Below are 14,089 nucleotides of genomic sequence, written 5' to 3' on the forward strand. Positions count from 1 at the left end.
AGAAGAAATGAAGAAATGGAAAAACGGTAAAATGAAATTACTGTAATTAATAATATTTTAAATGCTTTCTGGATAGATTTCGTGTGATAATATTTGCAGGTGCCACTCCCTACAGGAAGAGTTTGGGTGTTGGAGGGCGGGTGTTGAATTAAAACGGTTGTTGGCAGTGGTGAGGGACCGGTGAGGCCTATTAATACATTCTGCCCACAGTCCTTATAACTCCTTGTTTATTCTACAGGTCTATAATTCCCTGGAGCATAACCCATTTCTCGTTGTATCACCATGGTGCTAATAACTAAGATAATCATATAGATATCACACTGTCATATCTTTTTGTCTAAAGACTGACATTGTAACATCCCCTTGATCCTTTTAATCCCCGTAGGAAATTAAAAAAAACCCACACAGCAGGGACTACTATAGCTCAAGGCCACATTTTCTTGGCAGACAAACTCTTTCTGGCTCACTTCATAGAAATAATATTAATGACACAATTAGACAGCACTTTACGGTCTTTATGAAAGAAAGAACAGTTAAGAACAGAGAAGAAAAGATAAAATGTCAACAAAGATCTGAATTAGAAACGAACACGTAGTGAAAAGTAATTATTATTTAGAATTGCAAAGTAATCATCAAACGATTGTTGAGCCTTCCAATAACTGTTAGGTTTAGCCTGCAAAGTACATGTGAATTAACAAACCCTTTATTAGTTAGAGACACCATACAGATCCATGTTCATTTTAAAAATAAAGTTTATTGAGCCCTGTTTGAAGCTTGGATATCCTATCCTTGCTCAGGCAGACATTAAGCACTGTAGTAAGAACTGAGTGTAAAATACGCAGCCCCAAAGTTTTAAAATTAATTACATTTAAAGAATATGAAATAAATATTCATGTAAATAAATGCAGACAAAAATACATGACAAACAAATTGTGAAATAATCAAATAAAATCTGGAGTGAAATTATATTTCAACCAGCTTCCTTTCAAAATAAAAGAGTTTATCACAGGTAATGTTTATTCAATTCCAGCACTTTTTTCTGTCCTGTTTTTTCTTGGTTGAAAGACTTTAAGTGACGATGATGATGAGCAGAGTTTAAGAGTCTTCTGTAACGTAAAGGGCTGGAAGGAGAATTGCCACAGTGGTGCTTTGAGCTAAATGCTACTATCGACAAGCTAATATGCTAAAGTATAGCAGGTATGATGTTTCCAATGTTCACCATCTTAGTTTATTGTGTTGACATGGTAACATTCACAAATTAGCACAAAGTAGAGCTGAGGCTGTTGGGAATATTATTAGATTTGCAGCCAAACTTAAATATTGACCTGGTGATGGTACTAGATGAAACATTAAGGGATCATAAAAGTTCTAACAACTCATCCAGAGGAGGGGGACGAGCCACTCTGCTGACACAGCTAAAAACTGCATTTAATTGTTTTACACTTTCATGGTTATATAATACATTTTGTCTGAATTTACTTATATGATTATTTATTTTACATCTGTTTAATTTATTTGTAACACTTTGGGTCTCCACATTAAAACACCCACAACATGAAATGCAAGATATTGTACAGCAGTACAAACCGCAGTTGTCAGCATAAAGTATATATATATATAAAGCAGGGCTTCTCAGCAACAATATTAAAGGAATGCATCACTCTTTACCAAGTTACACTTTAGAAAATCACATTTAGTAAATGGCATTATCAATACAGTCACAGAAGGGTTTAAGGGTCCTCCAAGGGCTTGAAACCAGATTCAGCAAACTACTAAAGTCTGCTTGTCTGCACCTTGCAGATAACAGACTGGCTGACTGTGTATATAACAGCCAGGACCAAAGCCAAAAAAGAAGCAAAACAATCCTAGCCACATTTTCAGCTATGGCAGGGAAACCGGCTCTAATTCAAACAGAGACAGTGGTCAAGATGAGCGAAACAAAAAGACAAAGCAAATGTAGCTGTGCGTGGGCGATGGGCGTTTTCCTGAAGCCTGTACGTAAGAGCGATCAGCTCTAACTGTTTGGGGTAATGGAGCTAATGATAATTAAGAATCACATTATGGAAAAATAAACAGGCAGATCATGCAAATGACAAGGCAGTTCATTTACTAATTTCTTTTTTCTTCTGTTTTTAATGTGTTGTTGTTTCATTCTGCAGCAGGAAAAAAGCCTCAACAGCCACATTGTTTTGCCTCTTCTTCTCGGTCCATGCACAGATAAGCCTTCATGCAGCAGCTGCCAGCTGTTGTTTCAGTGTTGGCAGTGGAAGTGTGTACCATTGGGGTTGGTCAGTGCACGTGTTCCATGTCACCTTTTCATCTCAGGCTTAGGTGTTCAAGTGTATGGCGGTAAGACAGCGTGTCCTTTTTGTTTGTCCTCCTCCCACTATGTTGTGCCTCATACTGGGTGAACAAACTGGTACACCAGTCTCTGAGACACGTCAGGCTTGCGGATGATGCCCTTCTTGTAGTATTGACGTATGGAGCGGCTCAGCTTGTCATAGTTCATGGCAGGTCGATTCTTTCGGAGTCCCCACAGTCTCGCAACGTGAGCGGAGTCTTCGATTTTAAAAATACCTGGTAGGAATCACAAGAGATTTGATCATTGAAACGGCATGCCACAAAATAAACATAACAGCAGGTACATGTGGCCATATGTAAAAAATAAAGAGCAATGTCAGTCTTTCACTCACTCACATATTTATGTTTTTCCTTTGAGATTACAATCTTTTTTTCTAAAGTGACCTGACCTGGAGGAAGGCATTACATATATTTATATATATACTTTTATTACAAAGAAAAAGCATGAACAAAATTATTTTAGAGACAAAATTATATTAGAATTTCTAGGAAAGTCTAAGTTTTTTCTCTCCTGCTTTGCTGTAAAATTACATTTTGAGTTTTGGGAGCCTTTGAAACTGGAGTTAAACTGTTTAACATATTAATTAGTGCTTATGAGATATAATAATTACAGTTTAAATTGAAGCACTGAAATCAGTTGAAGCGTAAGCATGTAAAGAAGTTGTAGGAGATGAAGTAGTCAAGAAGTTTGTCAAGTGAAAGCAGATGAAATAAGTAGTTCTGAAACTGGCTGAAGTATAAGTTGGGGTAAAATAGCTCAAAGCTGCTGAGGTTAAAATTTGTGTAAGCATTGATAGGAGTTTTGATCTCGGTTGAACTGTAGGTTGAGTAAGAGCTGAAAGCAGTTGAATTGACCCTTCCGAAGTCCCACCCCTTTTTGCTTTGGGCTCCAATAACAGTCGAGCAAGCCTCAGTCAGAACCTCGGTCAACTTTCTCTTTCCTTTACTTAGATAATATGAACAAGATTCCAAAAGGAGCAGGAGATAGGAAGGGTTACTAGTACAATAAATTATAAAATATATATTATTTAATTGTCACATTTTTTTCTTTACAACATGTAAAAAAATAAAAAATAAATAATTTTTTAAAGTTTAAGAGTGAGAGTGAGGAGTACTTTTGGATGTCTAAATGGAGCTGCATAACTATACTGTAGAATTAAAGTAATGAAGATACCTTTTTCTTTATTGAGCCAGCGGATGCAGCGTCCATAGTTGTGAGGTTTAAGCAGGAGTTCTCTGAGGAACTGCCACAGATGAATGGGCTGACCTGAACAAGACGAATCTGCCTCGGACCAAAGTTCCTCGCCACCTTAACAACAGCAACAAAAACAATGACAACATTCAGACCTTAAAGCCACAGCGTAGTGATTCAAGCACACACATTCCTCAAAGCCCAAAAGATTACCAGATTAACCAGGACACATAGAGATATGCAAAGCAGGTGACTGCTTTGCATGAAAGCCAAAATCTCTACTGAACTCTATTAAGTTCTGTAGTCAAGGTGTGTAAATGTCCATAACAGTTAATTTTGCCTATTTCTGTTCAAAGTTAATTTTTTTTATTCAATACTGCTCAATATGGTCTTTAAATGACAGGAAACCAAACCTACCTGCAGTTTTTGTATCTCCAACTGAACACCGCTCTTTCATCCAGGCAGCTGGAGACGAAGAGACATTACATTTAAAAAAAGTTTTACTTTCAATTAATTGAATGCTTATGTCTCTTCACTCTTTTACTATTTCATTGTTACATGTTTCCTCATCCAACACCAATGCTCCAAGAAAGCATGTCATTTGCAAGGCAAATTGGTGATTTTGGGCAATATAATGGCTTGACTTGACTACCTCCATCCACTCATGCTGTACATACACACACAAACACGCTGTACAGCTAAACTTTGGACAATACAATCACCACAGGAGCTGCAGCCGGCTATGATGAGCTTGTTAAATAAATAAATGTCAATCACACACCTGACTTCCATATGTCCAGGTGTGCATGCAGCGTGTCTCCACACTGTGGTGAGCGCTGGCGAAATTCCTCCTCGCTCATGGCACACAGGTCCTTTCCTGTCAAGTCCTGGTAGGCTTTTCCTGCATGTGGCAACCTGTACAAATGTTCGGTCCACAGCAGCCACTTCTGGACATTCCCCGTGTTCCACTCTATAGGGTCTACGAAACAGAGAAAGATAGGAAATCAGTGAGAAAACTCCCAGCTGTCCCTGCAGTAAATTACGGGGGATATTCATCCAATAAGATTTAAGTAACTATTCAGTCAAGTTAAGTCAGTTTAAATTCCATTTCTTTTGACTGTGTATAATATTATGGTACTTCTACACATAATAATTTCACAGAAACAACAAGGTGATCACCCTTTTATGCTGCTACACTTCTAATCAGTAGAACAGATGACAGGTTTATGACAGCCAGAAGCCTTACAATACATAATGCGTTCTCTGTTTGCTTTGCGAGCAGGAGAGACCTCGCCCTTAAGACTGTGTACACATCTAATGTCAGGAAAGAACCATCACTGTCACAATCCAAGAGAACTCATGCAAAGGTCAGGATTAAACAGATCCTGGAGCAGGCAAACATGGCTATGAGTCAGTATGGATATGATTTAAGAGATCTGTCATCTTTCCTGGGCTATCCATACAAATATGTGTTGATTTTGGGAGCAAGATCCAGTAGCTTGAATATAGCTGACTCAATTTCTTTACCTGCAAATAACGGGCACTTTTTTGTGCCATGAAAAATGTCTTGTGTACTTTGTACTGCTTGTGTTTCTTTGTCAGTTAAATGTCTCTGTAACAGCCCTCTTGAAGATGACAAACTGCAATAGCAAGTGAGGTGGAAGGCAGCCTACCTGGGGTGATATTGAGCAGTTTGCAGGCAGTTTCAATGTCCTTCAGCACTTCTCCCACCACCATGCTCTGCACTTGCTCCAGAGAACGCTCCTCCTCCTGGCCCTCCAGCACAGGAGAGAGTCCCTGTTCCTGGCTGTCAATGACTGGGCACTGCTCTGGTTCCTCCTGCTGCTCCATGCGAGTCATGGGTACAGCCAGCGTTGGGGAGGCCTCTGAAACTTTCACCAGCCAGGTGGCGTCTTCAGTGAGGAGCATGTCGAAGCAGGAGAGGTAGAGGCCCGGTATGCCCCGCTCAAGGGCTTCCACACTTGGTTTGGTCTCTACCATGTCCCAGGGTTCTCCAGAGCCTCTGTTTCGCTCCAAGATGGCGAGGGGGTCCTCTGTCATCCCGATCCTGGATCCATACACTGTGTCTTCTGATAAACTGCCCACTGGATTTTGCATAACTGTTACTGGAGAACACAAGGAAAACCAAATTTAGACTTCATATATCTGACCTGTTATTTGCTCATGAACTAAGTGTCTTGTAAAGGTTTTAAAATACTCTTTCAGCATTGCAAAATGTTTTTTAAAAAATGTGCTAATTATTCTGAATAGTGTGAAATCAAAAGGTTCAACAGATCTGCCTGTAACTTAAAAACACTTCAAAAAATGAAAACAGATGTTTTGAAAGTGAATATATAATTTCAATCTGCATTTGTCAGGAGTTTTATAAATAATAATCCTGTATGAGATTAAGTTCAGCATCACTTCCATTGAAATAATTCAAGTCAAAAAGACAATACCTTCTCCAACAGCTCCTTTCTTGCTATTCTCTGGCTGCTTAACAAGCAATTGTTTTTGTTAAGTTAGAAACTCCATCAAAGCAGCTGCTGGTAAGAATCTCTTTTCGTAATATGTTATGAGCAGAACTGAGGTGAGTGCTGGTCGATCCTCTATAAGAACCCAGATTCTAATGGAGATACCAGGGAAATGACCCTCAAGAGAGTTAAAACACACACAGCGCTGATAGGCATGGGGCAAAATGGATTTGACTGAGACTCTTATTTGTGGGTCAGTGGCCCAGAATGGTTGATGTCCTGGGGGTAGGTGACTTGTATTAAGACCTGAAGCAGCTCTGCCGCCTGCCTCGGCTTTCAAGGTGCCGTCTCTGCAGCCCTCTGTCTCCACTGTCAGCTGGAGTTTTTAATCAAGTTAGATAATGTGGAGAAGAGCGTGCATAAAACCACGTTTGAAAACAACCAGGGTGTTTTATGAAGTCTCGACTGATAGCTGCGACAGGAAATTGCCATCATAAGTGTTCATTTATGGACGTCAGCTGTAGCACAAGTGTTGCAATCTCAGGGTGAACTCGCATATGGCACCATAATGTGTAGCTGCCACAGCTGGCATATGGGAAGGCACACCGCCGTCACACACCAGGTTATCAGTGGTTGTGGCCGATGCCACAGTAAAGGAAGTGTGCTCCCACAGAGCACATGTTCAATGAGAGGAATGGCTTTATTTGTCAAGACACAAAGAAATTAAAGTCTCATAAAAGTTGCAGAATTATGTAGAACACCCATCAACCAAAATCATGTGTTAGGGCAGAGCTTTAAACAAATCCAGGTGATGTTAAACCTTTTCCTAATTGAGAAAAATGCCCACACACTGATAAAAAACAGAAGAGGCTCTTAAGATGGAAAAATAATCACTTTATTCCATCTGCAAAATGTGCAAAATCTGCCAGAAAAGAAAATTTTCCTGTAATGTTCAGCTCATTTTTTTGTTGCAAGTTTTTACTTTATTTACATTTTGTACAGAAAAATAAATGAATACTTTTAGCATTTTTTTGTCACATTTTTTCTTTCAATTTTGCACACACCTCACACAACCTCTTGTAAAGCCTGGAAGTGCAAAACCTTTGACATGATTATTTTCTTTTTTTCGTATAGTCACCCTTTCTCTTTAACCAGACTTCCCCAAAGTTAAATGAAGACTTCTTCCCCGCCGCTAAAAAATATTTAGCGGCGGGTCCCCTGCCCCCCACTGTAAAACCTCCTCCCGAGTCGTCCTTTTATCTCCAAATTTCTCGTAAACTATAACCCACAATCCCTTTCACTCCATCAGGAGTCAGATTAAAAGCCACTGGTATCCCAGCCTGGCTGCTGCGTGTCAGCGCTGCTCTGTAACAGCTTGCGCTAAGCCCATTAGCAAAGCAAATTTAGCCATATTACCTTCTTCCAAAAGGAAGAGGGGGCACAAGAAAAAGACACAAACACACACCCCTGTGGAGAGGGATTAAGATTCTGACTGATCTCTAAATGAGTTTGGTCAAGACGCTGATATTCATTTCAGGAGCATTAGAGCTTGCTCCATTTACTCTGCAAAGTCAGCCTTTGACACCGACGGAAAAGGACTCCCTCCATGCAGGCGTCCACCCTGGGAACCATATTTCTTCTACATGCTTGGTCTCATTTAACATGAAGAAGATGATTATTTGAGGTGAGGTTTGTATCATCACCTTGGATTTTATATGATTATAGTTTTGTCACTGGAAGTATGTTTTTTTCTGCAAAAAAATAAAAACAAAATAAACAAAACTGACCAAAGAGCAACCTGTGAGTTATATTTGCACTGAAAAAGATCCAAAAGAAACATCTGACTGGGATCAAAATGTTAATGTCAATTAAAATCAATTTGTGGGTTGGAGTTCCTGTACAGGTATTACTCTTTTCATTCTGGTTTCCAGTAGCCTTTCACCTACATATGTTGTGTGTATAACAACCTACGTCCAAACCTCTTGAAATGAAAGCTGCAGACCAACACAACCAATCTGGCCTGAAATGAACCTTTTAGCCCATTTATCATTGTTGCTGAAACAGTTATGTGACAGAAGTCGGCTAAGTGTTTAGATTAAAGTTAATGATTAAAACAAGGGTTAAACAAGTGTGTTTAACCCTTCATGATTCAGTCTGAGGTAAAAAAAGAAAAGGTTGTCTGTGAGATTTCAGAACATATATTTAATAGGGACCAAAATGTGGATTGTGAATTTGGCTCATCACACACACACACACACACACACACACACACACACACACACACACACACACACACACACACACACACACACACACACACACACACACACACACACACACACGCACGCACGCACAAAGTCTGCGTTGTTTGAGTCTAGAGTGTGTACAGCCAGGCGTGACTGTTTGCCATGTGTGCGTTAAAGGGAGATTTTTTTGTGTCTCATGGGAAAGTTGGACCAACTAAGGAAGTCATTGTTCCGAGAACAAGGAAAAAGAAGGAGTTTCATCTCGTGCTCCTTGCTCAATGTGACTGTTGCTGGAAAGAAAGCCTGCATGCTGGAAGAAGTTTTTATGGTAACAGGGGCAGGTGCTCTTTTCACATTATACATAAGGGTTAGGTGTAGACAATTTTAAGGTTGTATGCCTGTTTTATGAATTGCAAATAAAGGCAGATTTGTGGCAGTGGCTCCTATTTTTATCACTTTTTACAATACTTGCAGTTTACAGCCCCCTATTTTCTTTATCAGAGGTGGGAAGTAACAAAGTAGAAATACTTTCTTACTGTACTTTACTGTTTTTCAGGTATCTGTGCTTTACTTGAGTATTTATTTTTCTGACAACTTTTTACTTTTACCCCCTACATTTCTACAAACATCTCTGCACTTTCTTCTCCTTACATTTTCAAAACACGCCCTCCCAACATCGAGCCTGGTGCATGTGACGCATGACAGACATAATGTGAGAACCTCGACCCCAATTGGAGTTTCAGTCTGCACAGAAACAGCCAGTAGAAAAGTCCTTCAGAGAAACCAAAAGAGTACCTTCTATTTTCATACTTTGAGTACATTTCAGTATCTGTAGTATATGTACTTCTACTTGTAAAGTAGTGTAGTAAAGAATATGTGTACATTTGCCTCCTCTGCATTGTATTATACTCTTGTACTTCTACTCTTTTTCTGTCCCTGGGTGGGTTGGATTAACTGCCGGTGGGGGATGTTGCCGCACTTGGTGATTCACTTTTACTGTTAGTCAGGTGCCTTGGCATTAGGCCAAACAATTGCTGGTAGAAATATATTTTGCGGAGGGCTGTATTTACAGTTAATGATGCTGATAATAAACTGAGATTGGATCTGGAGATTGGAGGTGTGGCACGGATGGTTAGAGAAATTAACTTGTCACCAGTTTTTGCAGATAATTGAAGAGATAGTGAAGATATGGAGACTTTTGCCATGAGGCCTAAGGCATGTGCTGTTGCAGCTGAATTTGATTGTCAAAAGATCAGAAAGAGCAGGTTTTAATAGCGGTTTTAAAAGCTACAGTAAGAAAATGTGGTATAATCAGCCTATGGGCAACAGCAGTGTGGCAATGTAGATAAATGGGACAGAAAACTACTTCAGTACTTCCACTACTTCATTTCCGGCTTAATCGTGTACCGACACACATAAAGTCAATTTTACTTGTTTTTTTTTTTTTTTACATTTTCTCAATTTGTGCATAAAACACTTGAATGGAAATGCTGAAAATGTGCAAGAAAAAGTTTGACTGAAGTAGAGAAAAACCTGGTGCATCAGTAAAAGAAAAAAGTGCAACAGGAACAGACTTTGGATAAAAATCTGACAAATAATGGCGTAAATGAAGCACGTTACCTAAACATCCACTGAAGACATCAGATATGTGCAAAAGGAGACTCGAAGAGCTTCGTTAACCTCTTCCCCCCCATAACTTTCACACCACTTTTATGGTTGGCCAGCTGTGCAGAGGCGAGAGAGGAGCCAACTATTCCCATAATTTTTCATGTAAACAACTGAGTGTGACACCATGGATGCCTTAAAGGAGAAACTGTCTGAAAATGTGGGCCATTCTTACTTTTAAATTTCCGCCATGGTCAGACATGTTGTATGAGTGAGTGAGTCCTAAACTACAAATACACAGTAAATTCTTAAACAGTAGCATTTTCACTAGAGTGGACTACATATCGTATACAACCTCAATGAACTGAGTTAGGGACAGCACAAAATAAAGATTGAGCCCAATTATATTTTTTGAAGGGAGGGGGGATCTAACTTTCTTGAGAGAGCAGGGGAGGGTCTTTAAGGTTTAGCTAGCTTTAGTTCCACCTGTACCTACAACAGTCTGATGAAGACGAGGCTAGTTAGGATAAAGCAAACACATCAAACCAGAGTCTATGTATTTTAACTTCCTTGAAAAGCACTCTATAAATAGAATATATTGTTATTATTATTATTATTATTATTATTAGAGTCAACATCATTGAGGAACTGAGAGACAGGTCTTGTTTTGGGTGGAATTTGTCATTTTCCTGAACTACAGTCTGCAGGACTCTGTATGAATGAGACAGGAGATAGTTAGTTTAGCGTTGATGGCGAGTGTTTGTGTGTTAGGGGAGTGGCTACGGTTAGATATCAGATGGATACTTTAGTTCTTACTAGTTTCTTCAACATTATCTACCCTAGCGAGGGTTCCAAAAAAGAAATGAGAGGGCAGCAGCAATATTTAGCATACTCATACTATTAAAATCCCTTGTAAATCTGTCATCTTAACACAAGCAACAGTCATGATGTGGAGTAATGATGTAGATTAACTTTACATGAATAACAGGATTAAAACACACCTGCAACCACAGAAACAAAGAGAAAGTTCTGTAATTTCTTCCCTATTATAGTCCCGTCGTGGGGAACAGCCGTTGTATTTAATTTACATCTCTAATCAAACTCAAAATCACTCATCAATCTGTCTTATCCTAGACAGGAGGAACACTTTTATTTTGACTATGTCAGCCTATCGTTGTGGTTTTTGGCATCAACTCACCAACAACCCCCTCTAGACAACGTTTATCTGACCACATTTTGCTTTTTATCTTACTGTGTGAGAGCTAATATGCAGTTGGACAAGAAAAACAGGTAAGCATGACTAAGATAAAGAGCAAATACAAAGACAAGAAAACAAAAAGGATTAGGTAAATTAATGAGATAACAGTTTTTCGTCCTTTTTCCATCCCTCATTTTCCCCTCTTCTAGATGTTCAAGCTTTCAGTGTATAAATCTTTAGGCAGTACATTATTTAGCCTGATCTACCTTATTTTTTTCCCAGTTCATAGTCGTCAACTTACCAGTGATATTAAGAGAATGATGATGAAGACTGCTAAACCTAAAGATATTTACCAACCAGTGTTTTTTCCTTTATTTTTAACTAACTGCCACAGCTTCAAGGGTGTTCACGGGTTAGTTAATAATAAATAACAATAAATGACTTCTCTAGATTATATTAATCCTCTACCAGGTAGATTGCACATAAGATGCACTTTATTTCCTCTATCAGATGAGATAATATCAGCATCAGTGACAGACAGGGTGGACAACTTAAATTTCCCAGTAACTTATGAAAAGTAGAAAATTAGATGATTTCCAGGCGACCAAACAACTAGTATCACACAAATTCTCCTCAAACAATTAAAAGTAAAGTGAACAAGGAAATAAAACATGTTTTTTTTTTTTGGCACACATGACATAGTTAGGACATTGTGGAAGGTTAATGTCTTCTTACCGAGGCAAAGATGCTCAGAGGCAAAACCTTGACTGGATGGTAGCAGATGCAGTGCAGCTCTGGTTCTGTTGAAGGATGAAGGCTGGCCTGTTGTCCCGGTGCTGACCAAAGGCTCAGCTCAGACGGGATGCCCTGGGCCCTACCTGAGGGCAGAGGTGCAGCAATCTGTTTCCCCCCTCGATGATTGTCTCAGAGCCCCCAGCTTGAGGCCTCGGACCCTCCTAGGCTCTGTGGTGCAGTTTAAGCTTAACCTGAAAGTCAGAGCCTAGAGCACAACTGCAAACTAAACCTCAAGTGAAAGCACCTGCTGGGGGTGTGTACAAAGTGAGGAGAGAGGGCAAGTGACTGGATGAGTGAGTGCAAAGGAATTCCAGCACCATTGACTGCAATTTGTATTTATAGGGCAGTCATGTTTACTTAGGCACACAACCTTGTGTGTGTGTGTGTGTGTGTGTGTGTGTGTGTGTGTGTGTGTGGGTGTGTGGGTGTGTGTGTGTGTGTGTGTCTGAAGGACCAATGTCTTGCAGATTAGCTCAGACCTCCTCAAACACTACTAGTTGACCTCAGTGCTTAGGTGACAGACAATTCAAAGTGATAAAAGACTAAAGAGTGTCGCTTTGAAAAAAATGTTCTAAGAAAATAAAGTAGTGGAATGTAACTGAGTACATTTAGTCAAGTGCGGCACTTAAGTCCAAATTTGAGGTGAGTATTATCATTTTATGCTCATTAAAGTACTCCTCTTGACAGCTATAGCTACTATTTCTCTGATTAAGGTTCACAGATTTTATGAAATACAATTCATTATTAAATTACAGATAAAGATTAAACTATTATTGCAACAGTTTTAGCTCAAGACACTTGAGACCCCAATGAGTTCCGATGTCAATGAGCTGTTAAAAACAAATCCTCTATAAAGTTCTCACATGGTTTCATTTCAATAATAGTTAGAGACGCAAAGAGGTAAAATTATTTCATAAAAAACAGCAAATATTAGAGAAAAGTCCAAAATATGAATACAGATTAGTGCTGTATGATTCATCGAAATATTATCAAACTGCAATATCCAAATCACAGAAGCTGCAATGTTTTTTGATTATGGTAAAATGTGTGACAGACAACATTATAATGAAGTTGTGCTACAGAGAAGCTCTGGCCAACAAATGTTGTTCTCCAGATGTATGTAAGATAACATGTTTGTTTGGTCAGTAGGATTTTAACAGTTTTTTCAGTGAAAATGAAGATTGTGATGCAAAAATGATAATTACAACACTAATCGTGAGTCATATCACAATCGTAATATCTGTCAAAATACAGATTTAAGAGTGAGTTGGGAACCACAGAACTAAACTAATATAGAGTAGTTAAAACTAGCCACAACTCGGCCAACTACGAGTAAAATGCTACTTGTTAGTTTGTTTGTTTGTTTATATTTATCTCCAACATGACGAAAAAAGACAAAAACCTTATGAAAATTATTACTGAACAAAATCATATTTAAATGAAATAAAACCTAAACACAAACTCAATAAATAAATCCTCATAAACAAATTAAATCTTACATGTTGGAAAATGAGTAATTTATTCCTATCCCTTCTCCACCACTTACACACTTACTTACTTAACATTTAATTACATATATACATACACATATATGTACACACACAACGGTACATATATGTGTTAATGCATCAGTATTTTAATCTAATGTCATACAGTATATATTTGCCACTGGGGCCATTTTTGATGATACCTTACACTACTTAAGTAGGATTTTGAATGTTATATGTAATTGAGTATTTGTGTTACTGTTACTTTTAGTTAAATAAGGGATCTGAGTGCTTCTTCCACCACTGTCCAGGTTTAAATCTGCACTGTTTGTTGACTTTGTGGAGTTTATGTTCTATTTCACTCAAGGCCCTGGTTTCACAGTCCAGAGTCAGACTCAGGTGACCTGCAGCTAACAAATAAATGGCTGGAGATTCTGCTCAGACAACATTTGAAAGATAAAAATGAATCTGCACTTAAGATATTTATATTTGATTAGAAAACCGTAAAAGAAAATGTGGTTAAAACACAGCTGAAAAAAAGTATTCAGTACCTTTACTTAGGTAGATCAAGACTGAAAACATGGCATATATAAACTGAAATCATTATTGGTCATTGTAATTGTAAGAGATTTCAGTGTGAGTGATCAGGGACATGAGGAGTGTGTGTGTTATCGAGGCTGGGAAGGTTACTTTCAAAATGTAATCCGATACAGTTAATTATAACCTGTTTA

At 38.6% G+C, this 14,089-nt stretch overlaps 1 protein-coding gene across 1 annotated transcript; it reads right to left on the bottom strand.

Annotated features, from left to right (window-relative positions):
• Window positions 1–734: 734 nt before the first annotated feature.
• LOC127371086 (SAM pointed domain-containing Ets transcription factor) lies at window positions 735–12,163 on the bottom strand. Its single transcript, XM_051413693.1, has 6 exons — window positions 11,812–12,163; window positions 5,227–5,679; window positions 4,335–4,532; window positions 3,971–4,018; window positions 3,536–3,670; window positions 735–2,577 (listed from the first exon to the last, which is right to left on the bottom strand). The coding sequence occupies exons 2-6, from the start codon at window positions 5,669–5,671 to the stop codon at window positions 2,399–2,401; spliced, it is 1,005 nt and encodes a 334-aa protein (XP_051269653.1). The 5' UTR covers window positions 5,672–5,679; window positions 11,812–12,163; the 3' UTR covers window positions 735–2,398.
• Window positions 12,164–14,089: the final 1,926 nt, after the last annotated feature.

The sequence above is a fragment of the Dicentrarchus labrax genome, unplaced genomic scaffold (genome assembly GCF_905237075.1).
Source record: "Dicentrarchus labrax unplaced genomic scaffold, dlabrax2021, whole genome shotgun sequence".
NCBI classification, from domain to species: Eukaryota; Metazoa; Chordata; class Actinopteri; family Moronidae; genus Dicentrarchus; species Dicentrarchus labrax.